The 25,781-nt window shown below is 38.0% G+C and overlaps 1 protein-coding gene across 2 annotated transcripts in view; it reads right to left on the reverse strand.

Moving 5' to 3' along the window:
• Positions 1 to 25,781, reverse strand: part of ywhaz (tyrosine 3-monooxygenase/tryptophan 5-monooxygenase activation protein, zeta polypeptide) — a 37,030-nt gene that overhangs the window by 8,482 nt on the left and 2,767 nt on the right. For both annotated transcript variants that reach the window (XM_056254599.1, XM_056254600.1), the window contains exons 2-3: positions 11,129 to 11,431; positions 5,301 to 5,424 (exon numbers count right to left, since the gene is read on the reverse strand). In XM_056254599.1, coding sequence (XP_056110574.1) covers positions 5,301 to 5,424; positions 11,129 to 11,419 — 415 coding nt within the window. In that variant the 5' untranslated portion in view covers positions 11,420 to 11,431. The remainder of the gene's footprint in view (positions 1 to 5,300; positions 5,425 to 11,128; positions 11,432 to 25,781) is intronic.

Consider the following 25,781-nt stretch of genomic DNA (forward strand, 5'->3'; position numbering starts at 1 on the left):
AGAAAACCAGTAGTTCTATGTGAAATCAGACATTGAGCACACTCATATAGCCAAAATGACATAATCCTCGTTTAATAACACATCTGCGAAGATTCGACCGTGAGATTGGTAGTCGAATCAGGCTCCTCCTATCGAAGCATCGAATCTTCGACTATTCGGGGTCACCCCTACTAATAGACCTAACTATTTGTACATTTACTATTCTATTGTCTGTTCATTTGTCTTTAATAATGTTTGAACTTTATTAGGAGTTTTGAGCAGGGCTGGATTTCCCAAAAGCATCGTAAGCTTAAGTTGATCGTAGAACAATTGCCACCAATGGTCTCTACGATCAACTTAGGCTTGCGATGCTTTGGGGAAACGCAGCCCAGAACATTACACAGTGGTAAGTAGCCTTTGTATACAGCCTGTGTTGTCCTCTCCTAGGATCAGGAAGCTGTCCTCAGTAAAATGCGCTGTGCACAAGCAAACTTTTGGGTTGTACTGCTCAGGAACAGCTTTATAAATAAATCTTAACCTCAGAAAGCAAAAGTGGTCCAAATACACAGCGACATGACGACAACACTTGAATTCACAGAAACCTTGCCTTCATTGCGCATGCCTTTGAGTGGGCATTATGCTAATATTTCACATTGTGACATGGACGTTTGAGGAATTAATATCTGGACTTTGATGGAGGAATTTTAGGCAGGTCTGGATCAATGTTCTCTGTTAAATACAATAAAAAAAACTTTGTGGGAGACTATGAGCTTTGTAACTTTGTAGATTGTGAACAAACAGATACATTACACACTAAAGAAAAACATTAAAAAAGCATAATTTGACCCCTTTAAAGTAATGCATTCTTAGATTGTATTCATGAGACAGTTCATGAGATGCTGCAATAGATGTTGGCTAAAAAAAGGGATTGGGTATAAGCAGCATCATTTTGCTGCATAGTGTTTGGAGCAGCCTTCGTGTTGGCGTGCCTATGATTTCTCTAGGTTGGCAGCTGGAGAGTTTGGAGCAGAGCCAGTATATTAGCTCAAGGACAAACAAATGAGTAAAAAAAGGTATTAAATTCACTACAAGAGTTATATTGGCAGTTATGTAAGACTCTTCATGGGGACACTATAGGTCTGTTCCAAAACCTAGTGGGCTGTCAATATGGACAGCATTTTAAGGCATCATTGGCTCGTCCCTGATAAAAGGCTCTTAAAAAACCCTTTAACATTAGGGCTTGGTAAAAAAAAAAAAAAAAAAATAGATTTCTCGATTTTAATTGATTCTCATTTTTAGGAACCAATATAGATTCTAAAAATCCCAAGAATCGATGTTTATGCTGTTTTCAGTTGATAAATGAACAGAACATTGTAGCGTGCTTCCCATCCCAGAAAAAATAAATAAAATAATAATAATAATTCGCAATAAGCTTTGTGCTTTGTTACTTTTGATATAAAAAGACTTATATGAAAAGATATCAAATTCTGTCCATTCATTATGAAAATCAAACAATAAATACAGTTTTGGCACTCTTTAATGTGACGTGACAGATTGCTGTTGTCGCCTCAGATCAAGCGAATCGCTTGAGAACTGATCATCTCTTCCGCTTTACTACAAGTTACAGCACTAAAAATAAACGTGAATCCACATCAGAAGGTGTTAAAAAATACCGTACAACTTACCGAAATCCGTATCCTCTCATGCAATCGCTCTTCCTGTGCGATTGCATGAGAGGATGTCTTCCTGTGTTTCAACCACAGGAAGACATCAATAAAACAGCTTGTAAACAATGTCACAATGTTACACTTACCTCAGAAAAGCCATTCAGTGACCATAAACTCGTTAGTCAGCTAGTAAAGTGAACTGATTTTTTTCCCCTTGAGAAAATCTGCCATGTACTGTCCCAGACATATATCCAAATTAATCGATATCGAATCGAATCAAATCAAAAACTTGTGAATCGAAATTGAATCGGAAAATTTGTGTCAATACCCAGCCCTAATTAACATTATGCCATTTTCTAAGATATCTCATTTATCCAAAATATAAAGACTGGTGGAATGGAATTATTATTATTACCGGGGCCAAGCGCAAGAAGCGGCAACAGATGCCATCATGGGTGGGAGTGGCAGACCAATTGCAGCAAGGAGCAATTAAAGACATTAAGAGAAAATGAAGAAAATGGCTAAAAACATATATACAGTAACTTTTAAGATGATTTAATGGATTATCACTTTCGACCAATAGGTGGCGCAGTTACGAAATCGATGTGATGTTGTCAGAGTGAGGTGACAATGACACATACACAGTTTGGAGTCAAAATGTCAAGGCATTGCAGAGATAAAGACTTAGTCATTTTGCCAGCATGCCTCAACTTTGCTGCTGCGGTATACGAAAACGGGTTCGTCTATCGTCACGAAATACATAACTTTTAGTCGGCATGGTCTGGAGATGATAGGATTCGATTTTGGTGAAAATCAGACGAATGGTCTAGGAGAAGTTCGAAAAAGAAGGTTTTGAAAGTAAATTAAGATACGTCAAACTTGGTATCCATGTTCTCGGCATGACCCAAGGAATCTGTTAAAGGTACAATATGCAGGATTTTTGCAGTAAAATATCCAAAAACCACTAGGCCAATGTTATATATTTTGTTTAGTTGATTACTTACAATATCCCAAATGTTTCCAACTATTTGTAAATCGTGAGAAAATTGCGATTTTAACCAAGGAAACTGGACGTGTGAGCAGGGGTGAGGAGTCGCCAGTCAATGGCGTCATATCCGCGTTACCCCCGGTTTCCGCCAGGTTTGACCTCGTACTGCAATAGTAACCATGGCGACAGACGTTGACAACTGGGTTATGCCCGTTATGCCTAGAAGGACGCTCATGCTGCTGTTGTTTTGTTCAAACATTTTGGACCATGGCAAGCAGACTTTGAGACAAAAAGAGGACTAAAACGAAGATCAACATCTTTCGAGGTGCCGAGAGCTCCACGTCCGCGACTAACTTCCACTTGACAGAGACGCGAGTGTTGCATGTTACTTTATTAGACAGGTGAGCAAATGTACATAAAACTAATCAATGTTATTTTGTTCAACATGATGAAAAGTTAGAATATGATCTGTATGTTATTCTCTAATGTTGATCTGTATGTTATTCTCTAATGTTAATCTAGCTTAGTCTCATACAGCAAACAAACTAACAACATTCCACCCACAAATGCCGTTTAGTGAGATAGTGTAACTGTTAGAGCAAGTGAAACAGCGCTGCGTTACCTCAAGTTTAATTCGTCTAATAAACTGACCTGTGTGAGTAATTCAGCACTTGCGTGTAGTTCGGTAGAATTAAATGTCCTTTATATCCGCAGGACTCGCGTTGCGTGTGGTGCTGGTATACGTCTAGCAATCGCGTCCTGCTTCATACCACAGTCATGTTAAAAACATCAATCTATTCACTCATCCATAAAAGATCCATCAGCTTGACGACAAGATCCATAATTCCGCTTAATGCTGAATATACGTCATTAATATACGCCTTTGTTATTGTAAGAGGTTAGCGACCCCTGGTGGCAAAAAATCCTGCATATTGTACCTTTAAGACCAGTGTCATTACAATAGGCATATTTTTTCAAAAGTTATTAGCATTTTTGGAAATTTTATTTTAACTTTTGACCACTAGGTGGCGCTGTCTCAATCTTTTGAGTACGTTCAGGGGATGGTGCTGGTGGCAAATTCTGAGTTTCATAATGTTACAGCAATGCATTTGTTAAGTATAGCATTTTACATCACAAAACTGTATTGAAGTCAATGGGAATTTCATGTTTTGTTCTATTATAGCGCCACCAAGAGGCAAAATCCCAAAAAAATTTCTCATGTGTCCTTAGAATGAGCCCATACATGCGTGTGCCAAATTTGGTGAAAATATCTCAATTCGCTTCGGAGTTATAGACATAAATATGAAAAAACACGTCAAAAATGACTGACACATGACTTTGATTGAATTTTACTACCCCTTACTCTCCATATTTTGGCATTTGGGAATTAACGTATAGCCAGCGACCTATGTTTCCAAACTTCAAACGGGGGTTTCGTCTTGATCGGACTAACGGTTTTGAAGATTATTGGCAAATGTCTTTTAAGCGCTAAATCACAACGCTAAACAAACCGTAAGACGAAACCTAGGATGTTTGGTATCTGTGGACTCGGCAAGGATTCAGGAACCCAACGAGATGACTCTCGTGAAAATAAGTCAACCACGCCCAGAGTTATAAGCATTTGAAAATTAAATGTTTTTGTTTCAAAACTTCTCAGGCTCCTTCAAGGCATCGTACTGATGACCCATACCGAGTTTCGTAACAATTCGTTCATGCATTAAAAAAAATACAGCATTTTAGCACAATTCAATTTTGGTGAAAATCGGACAAACCGTCTAGGACGAGTTCGCAAAAGTAGGTTTTTTGGACTATTCAAAATGGCGGACATATTTTTATGACGGAAAATGACGTCATAGGGTGCGATCGAATCGTCATGATCTCGGGAATCAGAGGAAAACATAATTTTGTTGATAGGCCTTACGGTTCAAAAGTTATTAGCATAATTTGAGTGAAACTTTGGACAGGTGGTGGCACTAGAGGCAATGAGTTAAAGACACCAAAATTGGTGTATTTAATGTTGGGACTGTCCTCTATCAGAATGTCAAACCATAACAACTTTCCCGCAAACGGTTCTATGGGGTGCCATAGACACCCAGTCGGAAGAAGAAGGAATAATAATAATAAAAAGAATCTGAACAGATACAATAGGTGCCTCCGCACCTTCGGTGCTTGGCCCCTAATTATAAAATGTAAAAAAAAAAAAAAAAGAGTTCACGAAAAGTTAATTCTAAACATATTTCATTCAGTACTGAAAAGTATTGAGTATTTTATGCAACCCTGGTGTGTGCCATGTATTTCTTGTTGCATTGTGTTTGCTTCATATTGTATACCTGTAAGAATTGTAAGTGTGGCTTACATTCTGAGCCATAAACTATTTCTGTTTTAAAAGATTTTGTGCAACATTCAATCAATAATCAGTCATTCAGGGTGTGGAAGCACAAGTAAAGACCTGTTCCACTGGTAGCTAACAAAACCCCCAAAAATCTGCATGTGTGTGATGGAGGTGTGGCTGCACAACTCTCACGTTCAGAGACCATGCTGAACATCAAAGACAATCTAATATTTGGATCCGTTTCTCAAATGAAAATAAATTACACTAAGAAAAGACAACTAAGAATGTGCATCTTGTATAAATCTTATATAAATGTTGTTTGAGAGAAACTCACTGGCTTTCTCGTCTCCTGTGGCGACCTCTGCCAGGTAGCGGTAATAGTCTCCCTTCATCTTCAGGTAGAACACCTGACTCTCTGCTGGAGAAGTGTTGCGGATCAGAAACTTGTCCAGGAGATGCTGCGGATGAGAGACACATGAACCTGAACACGCAGTCCAAGACAATAACGTTTCTAATTGGTCTAATTTTCCAGTGAACATTTTCTAGTAGCAAAGTCATAAACGCAATTGACTGAACACAAAGTATAAGAATACAGGTAATTTCAAAAGGGACTTAAGAAAGATTTGGCATCATTCACCATCACCCAGGATGAACAAATATGACGAAACTGAACTGAAAACTGTGTATCCTAGGCACAAGATATGAGTTTTCACAGTCCAACCAATGAATACCCATAACATATCAGGATATCACAGTAAAATTGTAACAACGTAATATTGAGCTTGAAAAACAGCAGAACTAATATGATGCTGAACTCACACACTACTTGTCAGTGAACAAGTACAAGGGTTCCAACTTCCCACACTTTCGGCCCAATGAATACCCATAATTTTTCTATAGATTTCCATTTTTATGGAAACACATCAAGATTCATAGCGGCTCAAAATACCTGCCTGCAAAACTCTGGAGCGTACTGTCGTATTTTTTGCTTTACAAGTTGTTCCATAAACATTTATGTACAACTTTACTCAGTTGTCCTTGTTTATGGCTGTTTGCAACATCTTAATGTTGAATTTCTTCTTCTTTGCAGATGGTGTATCACCGCGAGACTTACAGCACCACTCAGTCCAACGGATATTTTCACACTTGGTGTGAATAGCTATTCATTTTGCAATACACTTTACATTTTAATTTTGTTCTTGTTGTGAATCATCATTTAAAATTATTCTTTCCAACTCTCCAACAATTTTGGGAAGAACATTGGGACCACCAGCGAGGTAGTCTCGCGTAGCCAGACCTCCAGACTGATGGCAGAAGGTCTGGACTCTTTAGCAGCTTTCATTGGCCAAGGACCGCCCAGAAGCCGTCTGGCTGACATGTAAAGCAAACAATCAGTTTGTTTTGTTCCGCGTCATGCTAAGGGGCATGAAAATGTAACGTTGATGTCCCTACAATGACATACCGGTGTAAAACTCTTGGACGTATTTTAAAGAGTCTGTGCCATGAACTTTACATACTTCGCATACTTTTGAAAATCCAGCATTTAGTTGATCCTGATAAGCACTCATTGTCACAGTTGTAAACAGAACGGCTTTCTTCCTCCATAAGCGGGTTTGGCGTCACATCATCTTTGCTTCCAGGTGGACGTTAAAAAACATGACACACGACTCCCAGAAATCAGAAGACGACTTCGAAATCCCTGAAGTGTTACCAATTTTGTGTGCCATTTGCATCAGACATTCAGCCAATGGTCCGTGGGCGTGACGTCAGAGGCTGAGACTACCAGCGAAGGCACAAGCACCTCATTACTTCAAGATGGTACTTTATCTCACCATCTAATAGGGCTTGTAATATTTAGAAGAATCAAAAATTTAAGGTTGTTTAGAGGATACAAGATGTAATGTCCAGCAGGTTCTCCCTTTGTAGAAGCCAATTTCAACCCATTACCCTCCTACTGCCAGATTAAACATCACATTCTTGTGGATGCAGTCTAAATAACATCTGGAAAAGGGAAGGAATGTCATAAATGCAAAGCATAACATTCCGTGTGTCACCGTTTAAGATGCCTCAGGCAAAAATCCAACTAAAACAGCCCGGAGAGGGCATGGTCCTGTCTGATCCAATAAAGCCTTATTGACAGTAGCACAGAGTAATTTTCACTTTCAGTTTCCTGAGAAAAAAAAAAAAACTCTTGCAACCAAGAGCTGATTTGGTGATCATTTAAAGAAAATGCTTGTTTTGCTTTTCTGGATACAGTTTGGGCAAAACCAACAACCTCTAGCCACTGACTGACTGAAAACCTTGGACAATATAAAAAAAAGTTTGTTCAGCGTGAGCTCCGCATGCTCGCGAATTATTTCGTTTTAACCAACAAAGTATACAATTAATGTAAAAAAGTGATTTATTGGGCAGAATAGACAGATTTTCTCTCAGTCAGCTTGTGCTGCGGCTCAACTGAAGATATAAATGGTATATAACCAATTCATAATTTAAATGAAAGTTTTACTTTTCATGCTGCAAAGTTTCAACTTTGATTTAAAAGCGAGGTGGAAAGGAGGGAGCACTTATGAATGCCCATGCGGCCGTACACATTTTACTTGCGAATTAGCGGCAATTCTGGTGTGACGATGGCTTGAATGGTGGGTCCATTATTATTCTCAATGAAAAACACAACAAAAAAAAACAGTACAATGACAAAATATTGCCAAATAGTTGATTTATATTTCGCGTCGAAACCAAATCTTCTGCCATCGTCTTGTCAGCTCTAGTGTTGTCAAAAGTACAGACTTCGGTAACAAGTCGGTACTGAAATTTAAAAAATGTGATGCTTTGAGCGCTGTTGAGCAAAATCGTAAACGCCTCTGATTGGCCATTGTGTTCACGCGCTCATCGGATATGTCTGCGATTGGCTACAATGATCAACACACGGGGGCGTTTGAAAGCACACGGAAGTGTTTGAAAGTTTTTTAGAAAACGTGAGCGGGAGCTTTTGAAAGCACAAGCAGCCGTCTATCAGTGGACCAGTCCGCCGATAGACGCCTGCTTTCAAACGCTCCCGTGTGTATCTCTGTAAGCGCTCGGTGAAGAGCGTCATTAGTGTATATTTACAACATGTTTTTGAAGCGCTGATCATTGTAGCCAATCATAAACATATTTGATGAGCGCGTGAGCACAATGGGCAATCAGAGGTGTTTACGATTCCGCTCAACAGCACTAAGAGTCACATTTTTAAAATTTCAGTACCGACACAAGTCAGCTCCTCAATCTCGTCACATGATAAATTAAATTGGACTCCGGCTGCTGTTCTGTGTTGCGACTCTCGTTCGGCTCATGCTGCGACTCTCGTTCGGCTCATGCTGCATTGAGGAGACATTGAGACGACCCATTCAGTATTTAATTGTAGTTAGAGCTGGGATAAACGATTATTTTTTAAACGATTAATCTAGCGATTATTTTTCGATGCATCGATTAATCTAACGATTCATTTTCCAGTCCGATTCGATTCTCTCCCCATTAATTGACTAATAGTACTTTATACATGTTGATTTACATATCTGAATGAAAAAAACCCCATGAATTCCTTAACATTGCAATATATGTTTATTGCTCTTAAAATTCCAAAATAAAAGACTATGTAAGTGCAAAGTAATGCATTCTTATTTTCGTAACATTCTCATTTTCCACTAGATATTATGTTCCTCTATATCTCATCAGCAATTTCGATTTCGGCACGCTCAAGGAGCGAATGTACAGTGACGTGACATCACTGCCAGATTCAAACTGTGCTTTCGCGCTATGGCTGGCGCTGAGCCAAAGACAGATGCGCTCAGCGCTTGTCATCATAGGCTATATTACAACTGTTCAGTGTTTTTAACCACATAATGTTTATTTTAGGTTTCAGACATTTAAATACATTTAATTGATAGTAAAACAATACATTTATAGTTTCTCCCAGTTCACCGGCCACTTACTTTCATGTATTTCGGGAGAAACTGATGAATTCACGTGCTGTAATAAATCCAACAGACAGGAATCTCGGAACTGCGGCCCAAACAAAAACATGACGGCGACATCTCTCGCATGCATTGTGCGTGCGTGCCGCCTTGCACTTCTGAAAGTCTGAGGAGCCACTCGTGTTGCTATACTACTCTCCGGCGGCGCCGTCTTTGTTTTGGGTCTGACGAATCGACGCGACTATAATACGTTGTCCCAGCCCTAATTGTAGTGTCTGTTCTCTAACTTAACTAAATTATTTTTATTACTCAGACCTGCAAACTCCTCAGAGTAAAAAAGGTGACGGGGGGGGGGTGTGGTTACAGTTACATGTTGTTCTGGATGAACACTATCCTGTATATAATTATCATAGGATTGGCAAAGGAGAAAAAGGCAGTAAAATATAAATGAACCATGATGAGAAATACATTTGTTACTGTATTTATTATTCTTTGTTAATAAAAATACAGCTGTTCGTTGTTTGTTCACATAACTTCACAGTGCATTAGGCTAACTAATGTTAACAAATAGAACTTTTAATTGTAATAAGGCTACCAGTAAATAGTGAAATTAACATTACCAAAGATTAATAAATGCTATTTATTTATAAAGATTAAGAAGTGCAGTTTATGAATAGTTAATATTAACTAGTTTGGTGTTATCGATTTGTTATACACCGATTCAGATCTCTTTTTGAAGAGACAGATCAGTTATTTTAACCATTCATAAAAGTGAATCGGTTCAAATGAGTCATTAGTTCGCGAATCGGACGTGCCATTAGCTGACACACACGGCACGCGTTGTGTGATTATCCTAGCAGATAAGGACTAAAGGACATCACACAAGATTTGTGTCTACACAGAAAACATTTAATCACTGGATAGGTTTTTTGTTTATTCAAAATTTGGTTTATGTCAGCTGAATGTGCGGAACGCTTTTCAGAGAGGATAGGGCAATTTTAGTAGGCTACAATTCACACCTAGCGGTAATTCAGGGAAAATAATCTCTGAAAATGCTCCACGTGAAACTTTGGTCTTTTGACCTTTTACTATCGTATCAATTCTCAATAGATTTTGATTAATATGCGCGATGAAGGGAGAGCAAGGCAGTTTGAATACAGTGAGAGTGCGCGCGCGCGACCGGCTCTCTCTATGCTCGTTCTTTCAGCGCCCTGTCACGAGCGCAGCATAACAAAGCGGTAGCTAACGTTAATTGAATCAAGCAAACAACTAGCTGTTGTTTTTGCTCCAAAAAAAGTTTGATTTACCTCGAATTTCACATAAGATTCCTTCACGTTATGAGTTTCCATCAGACTCTCGTGGTCTAGCCAGGTGTCTCATCGATTCTGACGCAAGTGCTAAGATTCCGATTGGCCAAGAGAAAAAGTACTAAGATTCCGATTGGCCCAGAGAAATGTCATTTATAAGAAGTATCCAATAATGTTTCGCAATTCTAGCCTGCCTGCCTGCATGCAGATGAAGGGCAGCCTACAACCCCCAACCCCCCCCCCCCCCCCCCCCAAAAAACTCTCCGGTTCTACGCGATTCACATGAATGACCCAATTGACCAAAAAAACGGCGATTATCGCCGAAAAGCGACAAGTTTGCAGGTCTGATTACTATAAAAAAAATCTAAATGACTGTGGGAGGCGGTGCCGCGGTGGGCAAATGATGTAATCGGCGTGCGACTAAACACCGTGTAACACTGACTGTTGCAGCAAGCCTAAAGCAATGTTTATTTAACTGAACAATATTTGAAGACTACATGTAAATGTGTTAATGGATTATTTACTTATCATTAATAGACTTAAAAATAAGCTAATTTCATTTATTTACCATTTATAATTTTCAGATAGTTAAATAAAAAACTAAATTAACAAAATAGTTACAATAGTATTTTGCTAAGGTACCGAAACAGGTACAGAGAACCATGACATTTTGGTACCCTGACAACCTTATTCGGTTCCAGAGTTGTAATTTTTTTTTTTTTTTTTTCACAAAACTAACACTAGTTCTGAATGAGAATCAGTTCTTTATTTTCAACCCTAGTTCTGGTTAAGACCAAAAATAAACCTTGCTGACAAGACATTATTCACAATATTCCATTTAAAATGTCAAGCTTTGTACCTGTTATGAACCTATCAGTGGTTCTTTCCCTTTCAAAGCTTACCAGAACATCTTTGCAGATGGCCTTCAGCTCTGTCTCAATCTTCTCACGGTACTCTTTAGCCATCTGCTGTTTGTCACTGCCCTCAGTTTTCTGCTCGATGCTGGACACTACCCTCCAGGCGGACCGGCGAGCGCCCACAACATTCTTGTAGGCCACAGAGAGCAGGTTTCTCTCCTCGTCGGTCAGTTCCTCTCCAAGTTCGGTTACTTGCTTCATGGACTCAGCCATGTCATCGTAGCGTTCGGCCTGCTCCGCCAGTTTGGCTCTCTGCACTTGTTGGCTCTTGTCCATGGCTGCTTGGTTCTATAGGAAAAAAACAAAGTTTAATTAAAAGATCAATTAATATGTACATTTATAATTGGTGATATAGTAAGGGAACTAAATTGTTTGTTAATTGGACATCTTGAATGAAGAGTTATAGCTTACTTTCAATAAAAAAGGAACAGAAATGTCCTGAATACAGATCAAACTCTATCATGTTGAATCTTTGGTGGTTTTTGAACTAAAGAGGTAAGAAATGATTAATTAAGGATTAATCTGATCTGAATGGTAAAATGGCTCCACATTTTCAAATTCCATTGGCAGGAGCCACAATGTCTTACTATTCATCTGCATGAAGGTAAACTATACTCAACTTTGTTGCATCACCAACATTATTCATCAGGGCTCGAATTTCGGCGCGGGATTGCGGGTATTGTGCATAATTTGAATCATTCCCGCAGGTCTTGTGTTTATAATGCAGGAAATTCCCGCAAACATTCAATAACTCTAGCATGTAGGTTGTATGAGTAAATTACTCCAAACATATTATAAGATCAAATCAGTCATTTAAAAACTTTCTGCGCGACGCAATTTCTCAAACCGCGTGAGTGTTCAGCGTTGCTTCTGTCTCTCTCAAAATGGGGTGCACAAGGCAAGCGTCAAGAGCTGCAGCAGCAGGCGGCGACTCCAGACTCTCGCGCTTCAGGAGTCGGGACAGTTGACAAATGTCACTTGCACGACCGGGCCATGATTGCATCGTCACTAAAGTTGATCATTTGCACGTCTTTTTAAGTCTTACCAATTTAAACATTCAAGCGATTTTAAACCCTTTAGTACTCACGCGCTCACTGAGAGATGCTTTTCTATGCGCACAAAGCCGCATAACAAACAGCTTGCGAGTAACAAAACTCAGTTCTTTTCCGCGGATTATAGCGCTTTAACGGTCAAAAGCACAACATTATGTCTAAATTCCGGCCTTGGTGAGTATCCTCTGAAACACAATCGCTTATGTCTTAAATAAAAATAATACAAAAAGAAAAAGCATGTGACAGTATAATGAAAACAGTATGGGCCGTTTTCAGAATGGCCGCGCTCAAGTTCGTTATTTATCCTTTGCTGAAACGTCTTCTTCATGGCTCACACATTGCTTAGCAACGGGGAGCCCTTTTTAAAAGAGGACGGCGGTTTCCACACGTTTTTAGATGCAACATGAACAGCCCCTACTGGATTCATGCACTAGCTCTTAAAGTGAGAGTAGCCTAATATGTGTGTGTCATTATTGTAGATAAAACAACAAAAGATAGCATTAATTTTAAGGAATCGGGATTAATAACCTATGTATTCACTTTATACAGGACTAAAAGACTATTCAGTGTTATTTTGCATTTGATTACTTTATTTCTGAATACTAGTGTTAGACCTAAACTTTTATTTTTATTTCATGTATTTTTTGTGCTACTTTTTTTCAATTAAAAAAAAACAAAAACTTACTTTTGTTGTGTAAACTCTTAATTTTTTTTTTAATTACCCCACTGTAAAAACACAAATACAATGAGTGAGCAAACATTTAGGTAGATGTAATTTAAAAAAAATGCCCTCCCCCCCTCAAATTAAAAAATCCCCCCCCCATAAAAATCCCCCATTTTCCAAAACGAAATTCAGGCCCTGATTCATGGCACATCGCACCAACTCATATTGAAAATTATGACTTCCACTTGCTGCAAATTCAATTCAATTGATGCCCTGGGCAATACAGCTAAAATAATTGCTAAATATTGACAAAACTCAATATATATTTTTAAACATTTATGTATTTGCTCCAATATGGCTAAATTGAGATTTTTTTTCTCAATCATAGGAACCATAATTTCGACCACACAGTCATTGTTGCCACATAGGACTTGAAACCCTAGCTGAGTAGCACCGCCAGTAGTACGCCAAAACACTTTTTTTTTGTATTTGAATGGGGTTTTACGTTAATATGAGAGGAGTGAAGCACAAAGCTTTTTTTTTTACAAAATAAATAATAGGTGTGCAATTAAATGTTACATCGCAGCCATGAAAACATTTGGATTCATGCCGAATGAGGGAGGTACGTGAGGCCATAAATTTAAGCTTTGTCAGCTTTGTTTATCGATTTGGTCACCCGGCAATCAGCGAATTTAACAATAATCCATTAGTTAATGGATATTCGCATTCTTTACTGTGGTAAAGTAGAAAAAACGCTGTAGGACAGATAACCTAACTTTTTACTTGCACGTAAAATTCTTTAACACAGTTTGTGCTTGTTAGACTTGGTAAGGCGCGTCAGGTTAATTTGTAAAGCGTGTTTCACACACGCGGGTAATTTTAGTTTTGGTTTCTCTGGCAGCACAAAATCAAACATATAGCCTAATATATGTCTTTTATACATATAACATAAATGTCTTGCCCTTATGGAAGATAAAATTCGCTCTTCAGACCTTCTACAACAAGTAGAAAACATGAAGATAAGAAAATTTCCTGCTCGTGTCCCACATCCATCTCAAAGCGGTAGGCTTAGGCTATATTGCGCGTCTTTGTGTGAAAATATTAGGGATGTGAATTTCTGCCAAAAATGACATTCGAAAATCGAGGAGCAAAAGTCGATTATCGTTCGAAAATCAAAAAAAAAAAAAAAGAAAAAAACCCGCACACTCACAATTACAGAAAGGGAGGCCAATTTCATCTTTAGCGATTTGTCATCAAACAAACTGTTTATTATTCGAACAAATAACATGTTTTCGTCGTTTTTGTTAACATACCGGTAGTTAACATATAAGAAAAAAACAATAAGCACGACAGTCCGTTTTTGCATCGCCAAACCAGATGCTCGTTAGATAAAAAAAATAATGTCATAATGATTTTATGCAAACCTGCCTTGTTACTGCAAAAGCCTAACGTTACTTTTCAAACAAATTAGTTGCAATCAAAACTATTCGTGTGATGCCACATTACCGCGGGATGGCGGGTGTTCATTTCATAAACTGTGGACAATGGTAGCTTATTTAATGTAGCCTATAAATTAATGTAGCCTATATGTCCAAAAACGGATATTGTCATCATACTTGTAGTGCTATCGTCGAGTAATAATCTGTTTGGTTGTAAAATGTATTACCTGAATGAAATGAACTAGAATGTATCGTCCTGTGGAATCATTCATTCACAGACATCATACGAAGATGTTCAACTAGATCTTCATCGCTGGCAAAAATATGATGCATTTGCAGATTTGCTTTCACTAGACTAAACTGTAGGTCCACGGCCACTTCATCCAACGCTCTTGATGTTCTTAAATCTTCCTGTTACGACTCCGTGTCGAGTGTGAATAAAGCGCTTCAGACGATTCAGTGCGCGAGGAACTGAACAGCTCATTCAAACTGATTCGCGAACCGATTTAGACAGATCTGCCAACTTGTTTGATGAAGTCTTTGAACAGAATCGACTCAAAAGAGTGATTCATTTGTGAATGGAGCATCGCTCATGCCCATAAAAAAGACACAGCGCGCTTGGAATAAACTACGCATTTAACAACATGTTTTGCATTAAAATAAAGTAACGAGAGGAACGTCGTCCAACGTAGTGAAGTAAATGTAGATTACTTTGTTACTACCAGAGACAGTAAAGGTTAGTCTACTACCCACCTCTGTTGGGCGCAGAGTTAACGGTCACGACAATGCTCTTCTTCTGTTGTTTGTTTACACTATGTATAAAACGCTGGTATCCTAGATCGCGCAGGAGGGGGTTTCATTCAAGTTAGTGGCACCTTGTGTCCCCGACAGGAAAATACCCTGCTGCGCGATCTAGGACAGTAGGCGCGCCGTCAATTATGTCACATTGGAATTGCGCGAAAATATAACGATATTCGAATAAGCAATTTTATGATCGAATTTCGAACGCAGTTCGACTATCGACTATTCGAAGATCGCGACTCATCCCTAGAAAATATAAAACGAAAGTTTTTTAAATATTTAACTTTATTATATTATTTAAGTTACCATTATTTACTGATATTTATTTCAATGCTTTACAGGCTTTAGTGTGTTGTTTCATTGACATAACAGGGTACATGCAGGAATCATAGAGATGAATTTACTACCTTTTAATACCTTTTTTACTACCTCCACAATATTTTTTACTACCAACACGACATGTATTCTATGTAACGTTACAATGTTCTCAATATAATTCATAATCCCACGTTTAAAATGAACAACGCGTTATGGTTATTGTGTTATTAAAAACTGTGTACGCAGAGGGGCGGGGTGACCAAAGCTCATTATCATTTAAAGGCATGTGCACTGAAACAGCGTGCTGAAAACAGAGCTATTTTTGACCAGGTAAAATAAGTGTTTTCTTACAATACTAATGAGAATTTTTAATAAAAGTATATTACAAAGTTTTCATTTAGACCCTAAAGATTCATATTAACTTGTACAAAAATGGCATTATATGACCCCTTTAACCCTAGCCCTTGAGTTATCCTAACCATTACGTTAACCCTTAGCCCTAATAAGGTGAATAATAACCATGGCACTTAAAAACAAATGACACTTAATAGTCATGTCTTCGGTGGTGGGCGACAGACACTTATCCTTTCTTGCCCTGTTTTTTTGTTGTTTTTTTAAGCTTTGATTTTACCACTTGATTTCATAGCTTTCTTCTTTGCTGGACCTGATCATTGTTTTGGTATAATCATGTCAATATCAAAAAGTAGAATAAAAACGAAGCATTAAAAAGTTTATTTTAAAAGTTTATTTAAGTCTAATTTTCTACCATATAGCCTACTGTAAAATTTAATAGAATTAGCTGCCAGATAAATTTTTTGTTGTTGTAATTAAATAAATAAAAATTGCTGCTAGATGATAACTTGCTTTGCACTTTTTTTTCTGGTTTCACCTCACTCCAGTCTAAACTAAATTATTATTATTTATTTTTTTGGCAATGTTTCTACACATTATAATATAAATAACCTGAAAATACTACGTAGTTTACAACATACATGAATTGTTTGTTCATGTTACTTCACAGTGCATTAAAGGAGCTGTATGTAAGATTGTGGCCAAAACTGGTACTGCAATCACTTTCAAATTACTGTAGAGTGGTGTATCCCCTCCCCCTCCCCCCTGACTCAAGGTTGCCAGATCGGCTGCAGGATCCAGCAGGAACGTGACGAGCTGCAGCTGTGGTAACTAGAGCAGAGCTGGCAACCCGGATGCCACAACACTACTGACTTCGTGATTGGTAGATAGGTGGAGGGTGGAGCATCAGACCAAAACACAACATGACAACATCAACATCAGTTGAGGGCTGCAACTGCACTTTTTAAATGACAATATCCTGGCCGGACTACTGTTGTCAGTGATATAAGTATTTGAAATGTACATGATTTCTTAATGTCTCGTGATATATCAGGGCCATTTTATGATTAATTGAAATCAATTTCTTACATACAGCTCCTTTAACTAATGTTAACAAATACAACTTTTGATTTCAATAATGTAGGCTATATGGTGAAATTGACATTAAGAAAGATTAATTAATGATGTAGACGTGCAGTTTATTAAAAGTTCATGTTAACTAATGTAGTTAACTAGATTTTAATAAATGGAACCATATTGTGTTACCGATTCAGAAGTCCCGTGAGGACAGATCAATTGTTTTAACCATTCATTAAAGTGACGCGTCATTAGCGGACGTGTACGCATTATGTGGTTATCCCATCAGTTAGGACATCGCACAAAATTTGTGTCAACAAATAGGTTTTTTTAGGATAGATTTTTCCGTCTATTGAAAGTGTGGTTATGTCAGCTGAATGTGGGGAACGCTTTTCAGAGAAGATAAGGCAACGTTTTTTATCACAATTCACACACAGCGGGAAATAAATTTCCAATTGCGCCACGTGAAACTTCGGTCTTCCGACCTTTTACCATCGTGTCAATTGATTTTGATTAATATGAGCGAGGGAGAGAGAGCAAGAGTGAATTGAGTGCGCGCGCGCAGCCGGGGCTCTCTCTCAGTTCCTTCTTTCAGTTAACATGCACCCTGTCACAAGCGCAGCAGTCAGTCGTCTACATTAGGCTACTCACCGATCAAATATGGCTTTGGCGGCCGACTGATGACTGAAATAGAAGCGAACTCGCAAACAGGTTGGGCAGCAAGCCAGGCCAGCCGGGTACCCAGTTTGTTTCAGCGCGCGCGAACGAACAAACACCACGTCACATGATATCGCTCAGGTCCTACTCGCAACATATAAATAAATCCACGCAAATTTTAGAACAAAGTCCTGCACTTAACACAAATTGAAACTCATAGGCCTAGTTGGATGGGGGTTCGAAAATTTACTACCTCGTCAGATGACGTTTACTACTTTTTACTAGGGATGTGCACGAATATTCGAATTTTCGAATATTCGATCTGTAATTATTATTCGAAAAATAAAATACTATTCGAATTTTACTACATTGCTTTGCTGGCCATAAATGCAGTGAATCCATGATAAATCCCAAGCACTAACTCGCAGTTATAATTAAATGCACTGGGTGGCGCTGTGGAGTGTGTTAAGTTGTGTGTATTTGATCACATAATGTTGTCGTCTGCCTCGCGAAGTTTGGAATTACTTGAAAATGATCTTACTAAATGATCTTACTAAATGGAATTACTTTTGATCAAATTAATTAATTAATCTGAGTTATATCATCATCAACACAATGAGAAATCACATGAAATCCAAACAGTCGAATGAGGAAAGACAGCTGACCATCACTGCATCACGACTGCAGGTAAGCGCAGCTGGACCCCGCGTGATCCAAAATGATAACTTATCTTATAGCAAAATGATTTTGAGACATATACTTCCTTTAAGTTTCGTTAAGGGAGACAGCTTTAAGAACAGAAAACGCAAAGTGCTGTTAGAAACTTAGAACATCTTCGTGTCTCTGAAGCGTCTGTCAGCTAAGCGCCTTTTCTCACTCGAGCATAAATTGCTGGCAGCGCCCCTGCATGTGGATATTGTTTCTCAATAAAAACGTAAAAACAATATAAACACGATAATCATATGCTGACTCGTGTGTGTACGTTCTGTACGACATCTGGCGCAATCTGCTTTATTAGGCGTTTTTTTCCCGTTCGCGCTGCTTAAGCATGCTTTTATTAATGCTTTTGTTTTTTATATTTTTTGTTTACACATAGGCCTACTGTTTAATGTTTTCAACTAAAAGAAAACTTTAACATATATTGTAAGCTTGTTGTGTATATTGCCTAATTGTAAGCTTGTTCAGAAATGGTGACAAAAACGTGAAAAAAAAATTAACTTAAAAAATAATGTCTTTTTCGTTAAATGTCATTTAAATAAACGAATATTCAAATATTCGATTTTTATGAGCCCGAATATTCGAATGGAATATTTTTGAAAAATGCCCATCCCTACTTTTTACTGGCCTTAATTTGGCATAATTTAATTTACTACCTTTTACTACCCCGCGGAAACCCTGCATAAGTGCTCAAATAAACACGCATGTCTGTTACGAAATGGATGTTTGAGCCTTGTTTATTTTAATTTTTTTCCTCCGAAGCTTCGAATATTCGGTGTTGATTACTACCAAAGCTTCGAAGCTCAAAAAATGATATTCAGACCAACCCTACAGATTTGTAAGGTAAAAAATTTATAAACCTACACCAACACAGGAGAATACATCAATATCTTTGCAAACTGTTCATCATGATTTCAAAATAAAAATTTAAACCCACTCTCTGAGTTTGCATGTTTTGATGTCATATTTTTGTTCAAGAAATTACAGTGGCTTACATTTCTATCAGTAAGAAGTGGCCAAATATTAAGGATCAAGTGGACATTTGAATTATATGTAATTTGGCCAATATTAATCAAGGATTTGATCTGCTCTAAAGTGGGACAACAACAACGCCAGGCCTTTGCAGGCATTTGTTATAATACATAATGTACATAAGATAATTGTCAATGAATCAACCGAAATTAAGTCACAATCTCGAACTTCGAATTAAAAAATGGAATCGTCGATGCTGCCACGCCCCCATGTCACGTCTGGTTGGCGTGCCAAGCGGAAAAAAACACGCGTGTTGAAGTGCTGCGAGACAACCTCCTCTAACTTAGCTTCAGCCAGTCAAAAGATAGCATGGCAACTGTAGATGCAGGAGACCCATCGACAGAACTTGAACCGTCTACTCTTTCATTGAATTCGACGGTGTGGAAGTATTTTGGATTGCCAGTGCGTTATGTTGACAACGTTCAAGCTTCAAAAAAGCCACAGTTTGCAAGCTCTGCTATGTGCGTGTACTAGGGATGCTCCGATCAGGATTTTTGCAGCCGATACCGAGTACCGATTTCTTGTCATGGTGATCGGCCGATACCAATCCCGATTCTGATGCTTAATATACTTAATATAAGACAAAGATAAATACAAACAAAATGGAGCAGTCTGATGCAGCCCACAATGTTTATTTAAACATTGTCCAATAGTAAACTGTGGAGGACAAAATAAACATTTAATCTCCTAAAATGGAGAAGTCTGATGTAACTTAAACATTGTCCAATACAAGTCTGAGCAGGACAAAATTGATAAAAAAAATATTTGCGCCGTGGCAGTTGATATCGTGGTTCAGGATGTACAATAAGGCGTTTAAATCCAGTCTTCTGTGACTGACAACGGCTGGTTGTCAATGCATACAAATTCCATTATCTTCGTGGTTATAGCCTTAGCTTTCTTGCTGTCTGGTGTATAAAGTTCATGTTTTTTCAGAATGTCTGTAATGGATGGCTGAGTGAGCAGGGCCTGAATTTCGTTTTGGAAAATGGGGGGGGAAATCCCCATTTAGATGATTCTCATGGGGGGGATTTTTTTTGTTTGAGGGGGAGAAAGGGAAAAGCATTTTTTCCAAACAAAATTATTACATTTATCTTGCCTAAATGTTTGCGCTCATTGCATTTTTACAATGGGGTAATATTGTTGTTAAGAATTTACACATCAAGGAAGCTTGATTTAAATTGTTTAATTAAATTGAAAAAAGTAGCACAAATAAATACAATAGAATAAAGATACAAATAAAGACAATTAAAGAGAAAAGTTTTTCAATGGGTCTAACACTAGTATTCATTAACAGAAACTGAATAAAGTAACCAAATGGAAAATAACACTGGGTAGTATTTTAGTCCTGAATAAATTAAATGCATAGGCTATTAATCCTGATTCCTTTAACTTAAAGCTATCTTTTGTTGTTTTGACAACAAAATTAATGACACACACACATATGGCTGCCGTCACTTTAAGAGCTAGTGCACGGATCCTGTGTTCATTATACTGGCATGCGTTTTATGCTTAGGCCTATTAAAGACAAAACCGACTATGTTTAGAGTATAGCCTACTCACAAAGACCGAAATTGACAATTTTGCGTGTTAAAGCAATATAATCCGCGAAAAATAGTTACTGGCCAGCTGTTTTTGAGGCGGATTTTCTATGAATGTGCGCATAGAAAATAATCTCTCAGAGAGCGCGCGAGCACTGATTAGTTTAAAATCGCTTGAATGTTTAAACTGTAAAGACTTAAAAAGACTTCAGTCACGATGCACTGCTGGCCCGATTGTGCAAGTGAATATTCCGTCATGTCCCGACCTTACAGTCTATGGTCCCGACTCCAAAACGCGAGTGTGTATTATCGCCGCAGTGCTTGATGCCTGCCTTGCACAACACATTATGAGAAGAGATAGAAGACGCGCGGCACCGCTGAACACTCACGCTGTTTGTAAAATTGCATCTGGAAGATAGTTGTTAAAAGAATGATTTGATTTTATTATCTGTGTTGATTACAATTTCCCGCATTATAAATGGGAGATTTGCGGGAATGATTAGAATTATGCGCAATACCCGCGCCGAAATTCGAGCCCTGGTGAGAGTCGCATTACTAGTTACCGTTGCCTTTTTTGCAGTTGCCAGTTTTTAGTAATCACCATAGGTCTCGCGGTGGCTTGTTCTTAAGTGCCAAATCAGGTTCGTCGTATTAAATGTTTTGGACAATGCTCCTCCACATTAGATTTCTTTTGAACATACACGGCAAATGGCGAATTTTTCATTGTTTCTTGAAACATCATAGTAATTCCTAGGGCTGCAACGATTAGTCGACGTTGTCGACAACGTCGACAATAAATATTTGTCGACAAATATCTTTGTTGTCGAGTAGTCGTTTGATCTCACGTGACCTAATGTAAGGGGCCTGCAATCCCGTGATTTGACCGCTACGGCGCTGTAGCGCTAGAGTGTAGTGCAGCCCTTACAAATGCTATTGCGGTAGAAGAAAACACAGCGCGAATTATGACAGTGCAAACGGTTTGGGAAAGTTTCACAAAACTTCAAATCAAGAATGCTGTCGTGTTCAATACATGCAAGGCGGAACTTGCTTTTCACGGGAGCACAACATGCACGTGTGCAAGAGGAAACATCCCGGCAAAAGAGGAGCCAGTGAGAAGTGAGTGTTCTCCAGCTTACTAACCAGCGGTAAATCTCTCTTTATTAGAGAATGCAATACTACTAATAATAGTAATAATATTATCAATAGTAATATAATTACAGTAATGTGATGACTTATTTTGCATAGAATAAAGCTTGATCGAGCTTAGGAGTCAGGGCTGTTTTTATTATTGTAACACTATTAGTATATTAGGTATTATTATAGTCTTATCACTTGCCTGTATTTTGTTCAATAATCATGAAGACTTACAAAACGAGATGTTATATCCTTCCTATGATATAGGAAGAATATCATGGCAGTTACTTTATCATACTATAAATTAAAAGGTGAATGAGAACATCTCTGTCAGCTCAATTGTCATGTAAAAAAAGATTGTAATTTTATTCTTATAATAATTGTTTGCAGATTAATATTTTACCATTCTTTGTGTCCTGAAGTAAATGTCCCTTTTTCTGTTTCAGTTCTAAGAAAAGCAGTGGGCCTATTAAACAATGCTTAGAGAGCATTTGTGTGTGATTTGAGTTGGACCGAAATCTGAAAACTTAAAGAGAATGACCTGTTTATTTGGCTCAAAGTTCATTAAAACAACTATTTCAAAAGCTGAAGTGATTTTATTTTTTTATATTATAGTTAGAATATGTATAACTCAATGTTTTAACTAATTGGAAAAGCTGAATAATCGTTCCAAACTTACTGATTAGTCTGTGGAATAATCGACAATTAGTCGATTAATCGTTCTAATAATCGTTAGATTAATCGATTATCAAAATAATCGTTTGTTGCAGCCCTAGTAATTCCACACCGGCGGTGATGACATGACTGCGCCCCACACATCATGTACATCCTCACACGTTGAGGTCATCAAATTGCGATCAGTTTGTGAGATCGACCAAGTTTAGTGAGTACCGATCGAGTCATAAAATGTGATTATCGGCCGATACCGATCTCCGGCCGATCGATCGGAGCATCCCTAGCGTGTACCATATTCTTCCACTGGCAGCACGACTAAAATGGCAGGGCATCTCCGCAGGCACCACAAAAACATAGATTTATCTGTTAAACCAACAACTGTTTGTTTGTTTTGTGAACTTGAAGAACTTCTGTGAAGAAGACTGCAGTTACAAAAGAGAAACTATGCCAGGTTATTTTGCTTAAGTTTCCAATTGACTAAAGATATAAGTTATAATATTATATTATAAGCACTTTATGTTGTTAATAAAGGTTTTAAATTTGACAATGTAGTGTGGTACATTGCGAACAAAGGTCAGATATTATATTGCATAATAGTCTAGTCTAAAAATGGCATAGCAAACTGTGCTTTAAAAAAAAAAACTTAGAATCAAATTAAATCGAATCAGATATTTGGAGAATTGTGACACCCCTACTGTCAATATATTATACTGCATTTTAAAAGTGTTCTGTAAAACCATATGATTACTTGCTTTTGATACTTTATTTGAACCAAATATTATTGCCTCATTGTTATTATATATGTATTTTAAGTAATTTTAAAGGCTATTGTTCGCTTAGGTCTATTTTTATTTTAAAAAAATTGATTAATCGTCAAAATAATCTACCGATTACTTGATTACCAAAACAACTGTTAGTGACAGCCCTAATCAAAACATTATTTATGCATTTGTAACTGCAGGTTAAATGCATGCATGACCCCCTGAGCTGCATTAAACTGTTAAGGTGATGATACACAGGGCAACTTTTTGAGCAATGTTGCTGGGCAATCTTGCCGAGCGATTGTTGCTTGGGCACTTTCCCATTGAAAATGGGCAATACATTTCTATCTAGATGATTTAGATCGGTCGAGGGCCCCGTGTCTCACGTGGTTGCCCGTTGACGGCAACATTGCCCAGCAACATTGCTCAAAAAGTTGCCCTGTGTATCATCACCTTTAATGTTAATGCATCTAAATAAATGCCACTTCAAATGCAGCTTCTGTGTTTCCTCTGCATTGCAAAGATTAATTTTGTTGATACTGATTTCATTTGATTGGTAACACAGGGTTTTTCCTGCATAGAGAATTACGAGGCGGCTGCCTCCGTCAAATTTCGTGCCGCCTCCGGCTTTCGACAAAACTCGGACAGACAGTCACATGTTCAGATACACTTTTTCCACCGTGACGGTTCTGTTAGTCGAAATTCGGCACAACACCGGCCTGTGTCCATTCTCAAACAGATAGTTTGCCGATAGTGCTGTGCGGATCATAATCCGCGGGTCGGCAGGCCAAGTAATAAAAACATAACATTCCAATTAATCGAGGGTGGATGACCGATAAATTTATAATGTGTTGAGTTTAATAAAGACACGGTAAAACGCAATGAACGTGCATCACTCTTTTACTTTCGTTTTCAACAACGTAATTCTCTTTAGGGGAAACCAATCAAGGAAAACATATCAGGGCTCGACATTAACGCTTGTCCGTGTTTTTTTTTTTTTTGAAGGGACAAGTGAAAGAGGATTGTACTTGCCCAACCGGACAAATGCCCTGATTGAAATAATTTTCAATATCAAAAAAATAAAATAAAAAATAACTAGGGAATCACCGAAAACACGAGGATGATTCTGATTTTATTTCATTTAATGTAAGTGGAGATTGATAGCCTATAGTTGATAATATAGGCCTACCTGATGTAGGCCTACTGACGGTAACAAAGTTGCGCTGTTGAGGCTCGCGCAGTTATTTATAACATATTATACAGTTAAATCATATATAGTGCCACTGCTCCCCCTCTGAAAAAGTTTATAACTTTAATCCAAAAAAAACAGTGCGAACAACTAGAAGTGTCACAAGGGGGAGTGTAGCTTCCCACAATGTAAAACACAATTTGGGAGCTCCTCCTCATGTGTTCCATGAGACAGTGGAATAGCCTTCCCACGGAACATTTTATGTACAGATTTTCACACTTTTTCAAGTTTAACAAAGAGTTGGTTGCTAAGTAAGCAAGTTTGCACACATCGTTAAGATAATGTGTTTGTGTGTGCGTGTGTGTTGTGTTTGAATGAGTGTCTAGAGTTGGATTGTGCTATAATGTGCTTAAGATGCTGCTAAATTGTTTGTGTGTTTGTTTGTTAGGGAGGGGTGAAACAGAGGGTAAATAGGCTGATGGTCTCCCTGTTTCTGTTTTGCTAACCTGTGTGTTTGTAATTACGATGGACATTACTCTATCCATAATCTTGTGAAATTACTATTTTAAAATAGTTTTTTAAAATTTGTCATACCTGCCCAGGGACTACAGGTGGAAATTAGCAATTGTTGCTACAACCTGGCCCAAGACATATTCTCTTGTATTAACAAGTTTAATGTTTATTTGTGCATTGTCCCTATTTCAAATAAAACAATTTCCATTTCCATTAAGAATCACCACATGACCAGAGTGCTGTTTTCCTGAATCCCATCACGATTGAAACAGAGACACTGATTTCCTAAGTTCAATAAACAAATAGATAGTTCAAATTAAGTCACTTACATTTCAGACGCAACGACTGTTTTTGTTCTGTTTCAGCAGCGAACATATTTCCAAACAAAGATCACAGCAGATGGAGCATGTGAAACCCAGGGAGCGGTTCTAGCGGACCAATCACAGCACCTGCGGTACGCGTAGAATTGATGCGTTGTTACATTTTTGGAGAGGTGCACGTCAGGGTACGCACTACACACAGCCTACGACGTAGCTACGGCGGGAGGTCGACGCAGAAGTATAAATTGGGCTTAACACTGCACTTTAGATGTGTGTGAATTTCCCACACCAGGAGTAAATTTATATAGTTCTATTTTATTGCGATTATCTGTTTAAAAAAATGTTCTATGCAAAATGTTCTATTAAAGAAAAGATAGAAAATAAATATTTGTGTGATGTA

This window comes from Rhinichthys klamathensis, unplaced genomic scaffold (genome assembly GCF_029890125.1).
Source record: "Rhinichthys klamathensis goyatoka isolate OS25496 unplaced genomic scaffold, OSU_Roscu_1.1 h1tg000111l_1, whole genome shotgun sequence".
NCBI lineage: Eukaryota > Metazoa > Chordata > Actinopteri > Cypriniformes > Leuciscidae > Rhinichthys > Rhinichthys klamathensis.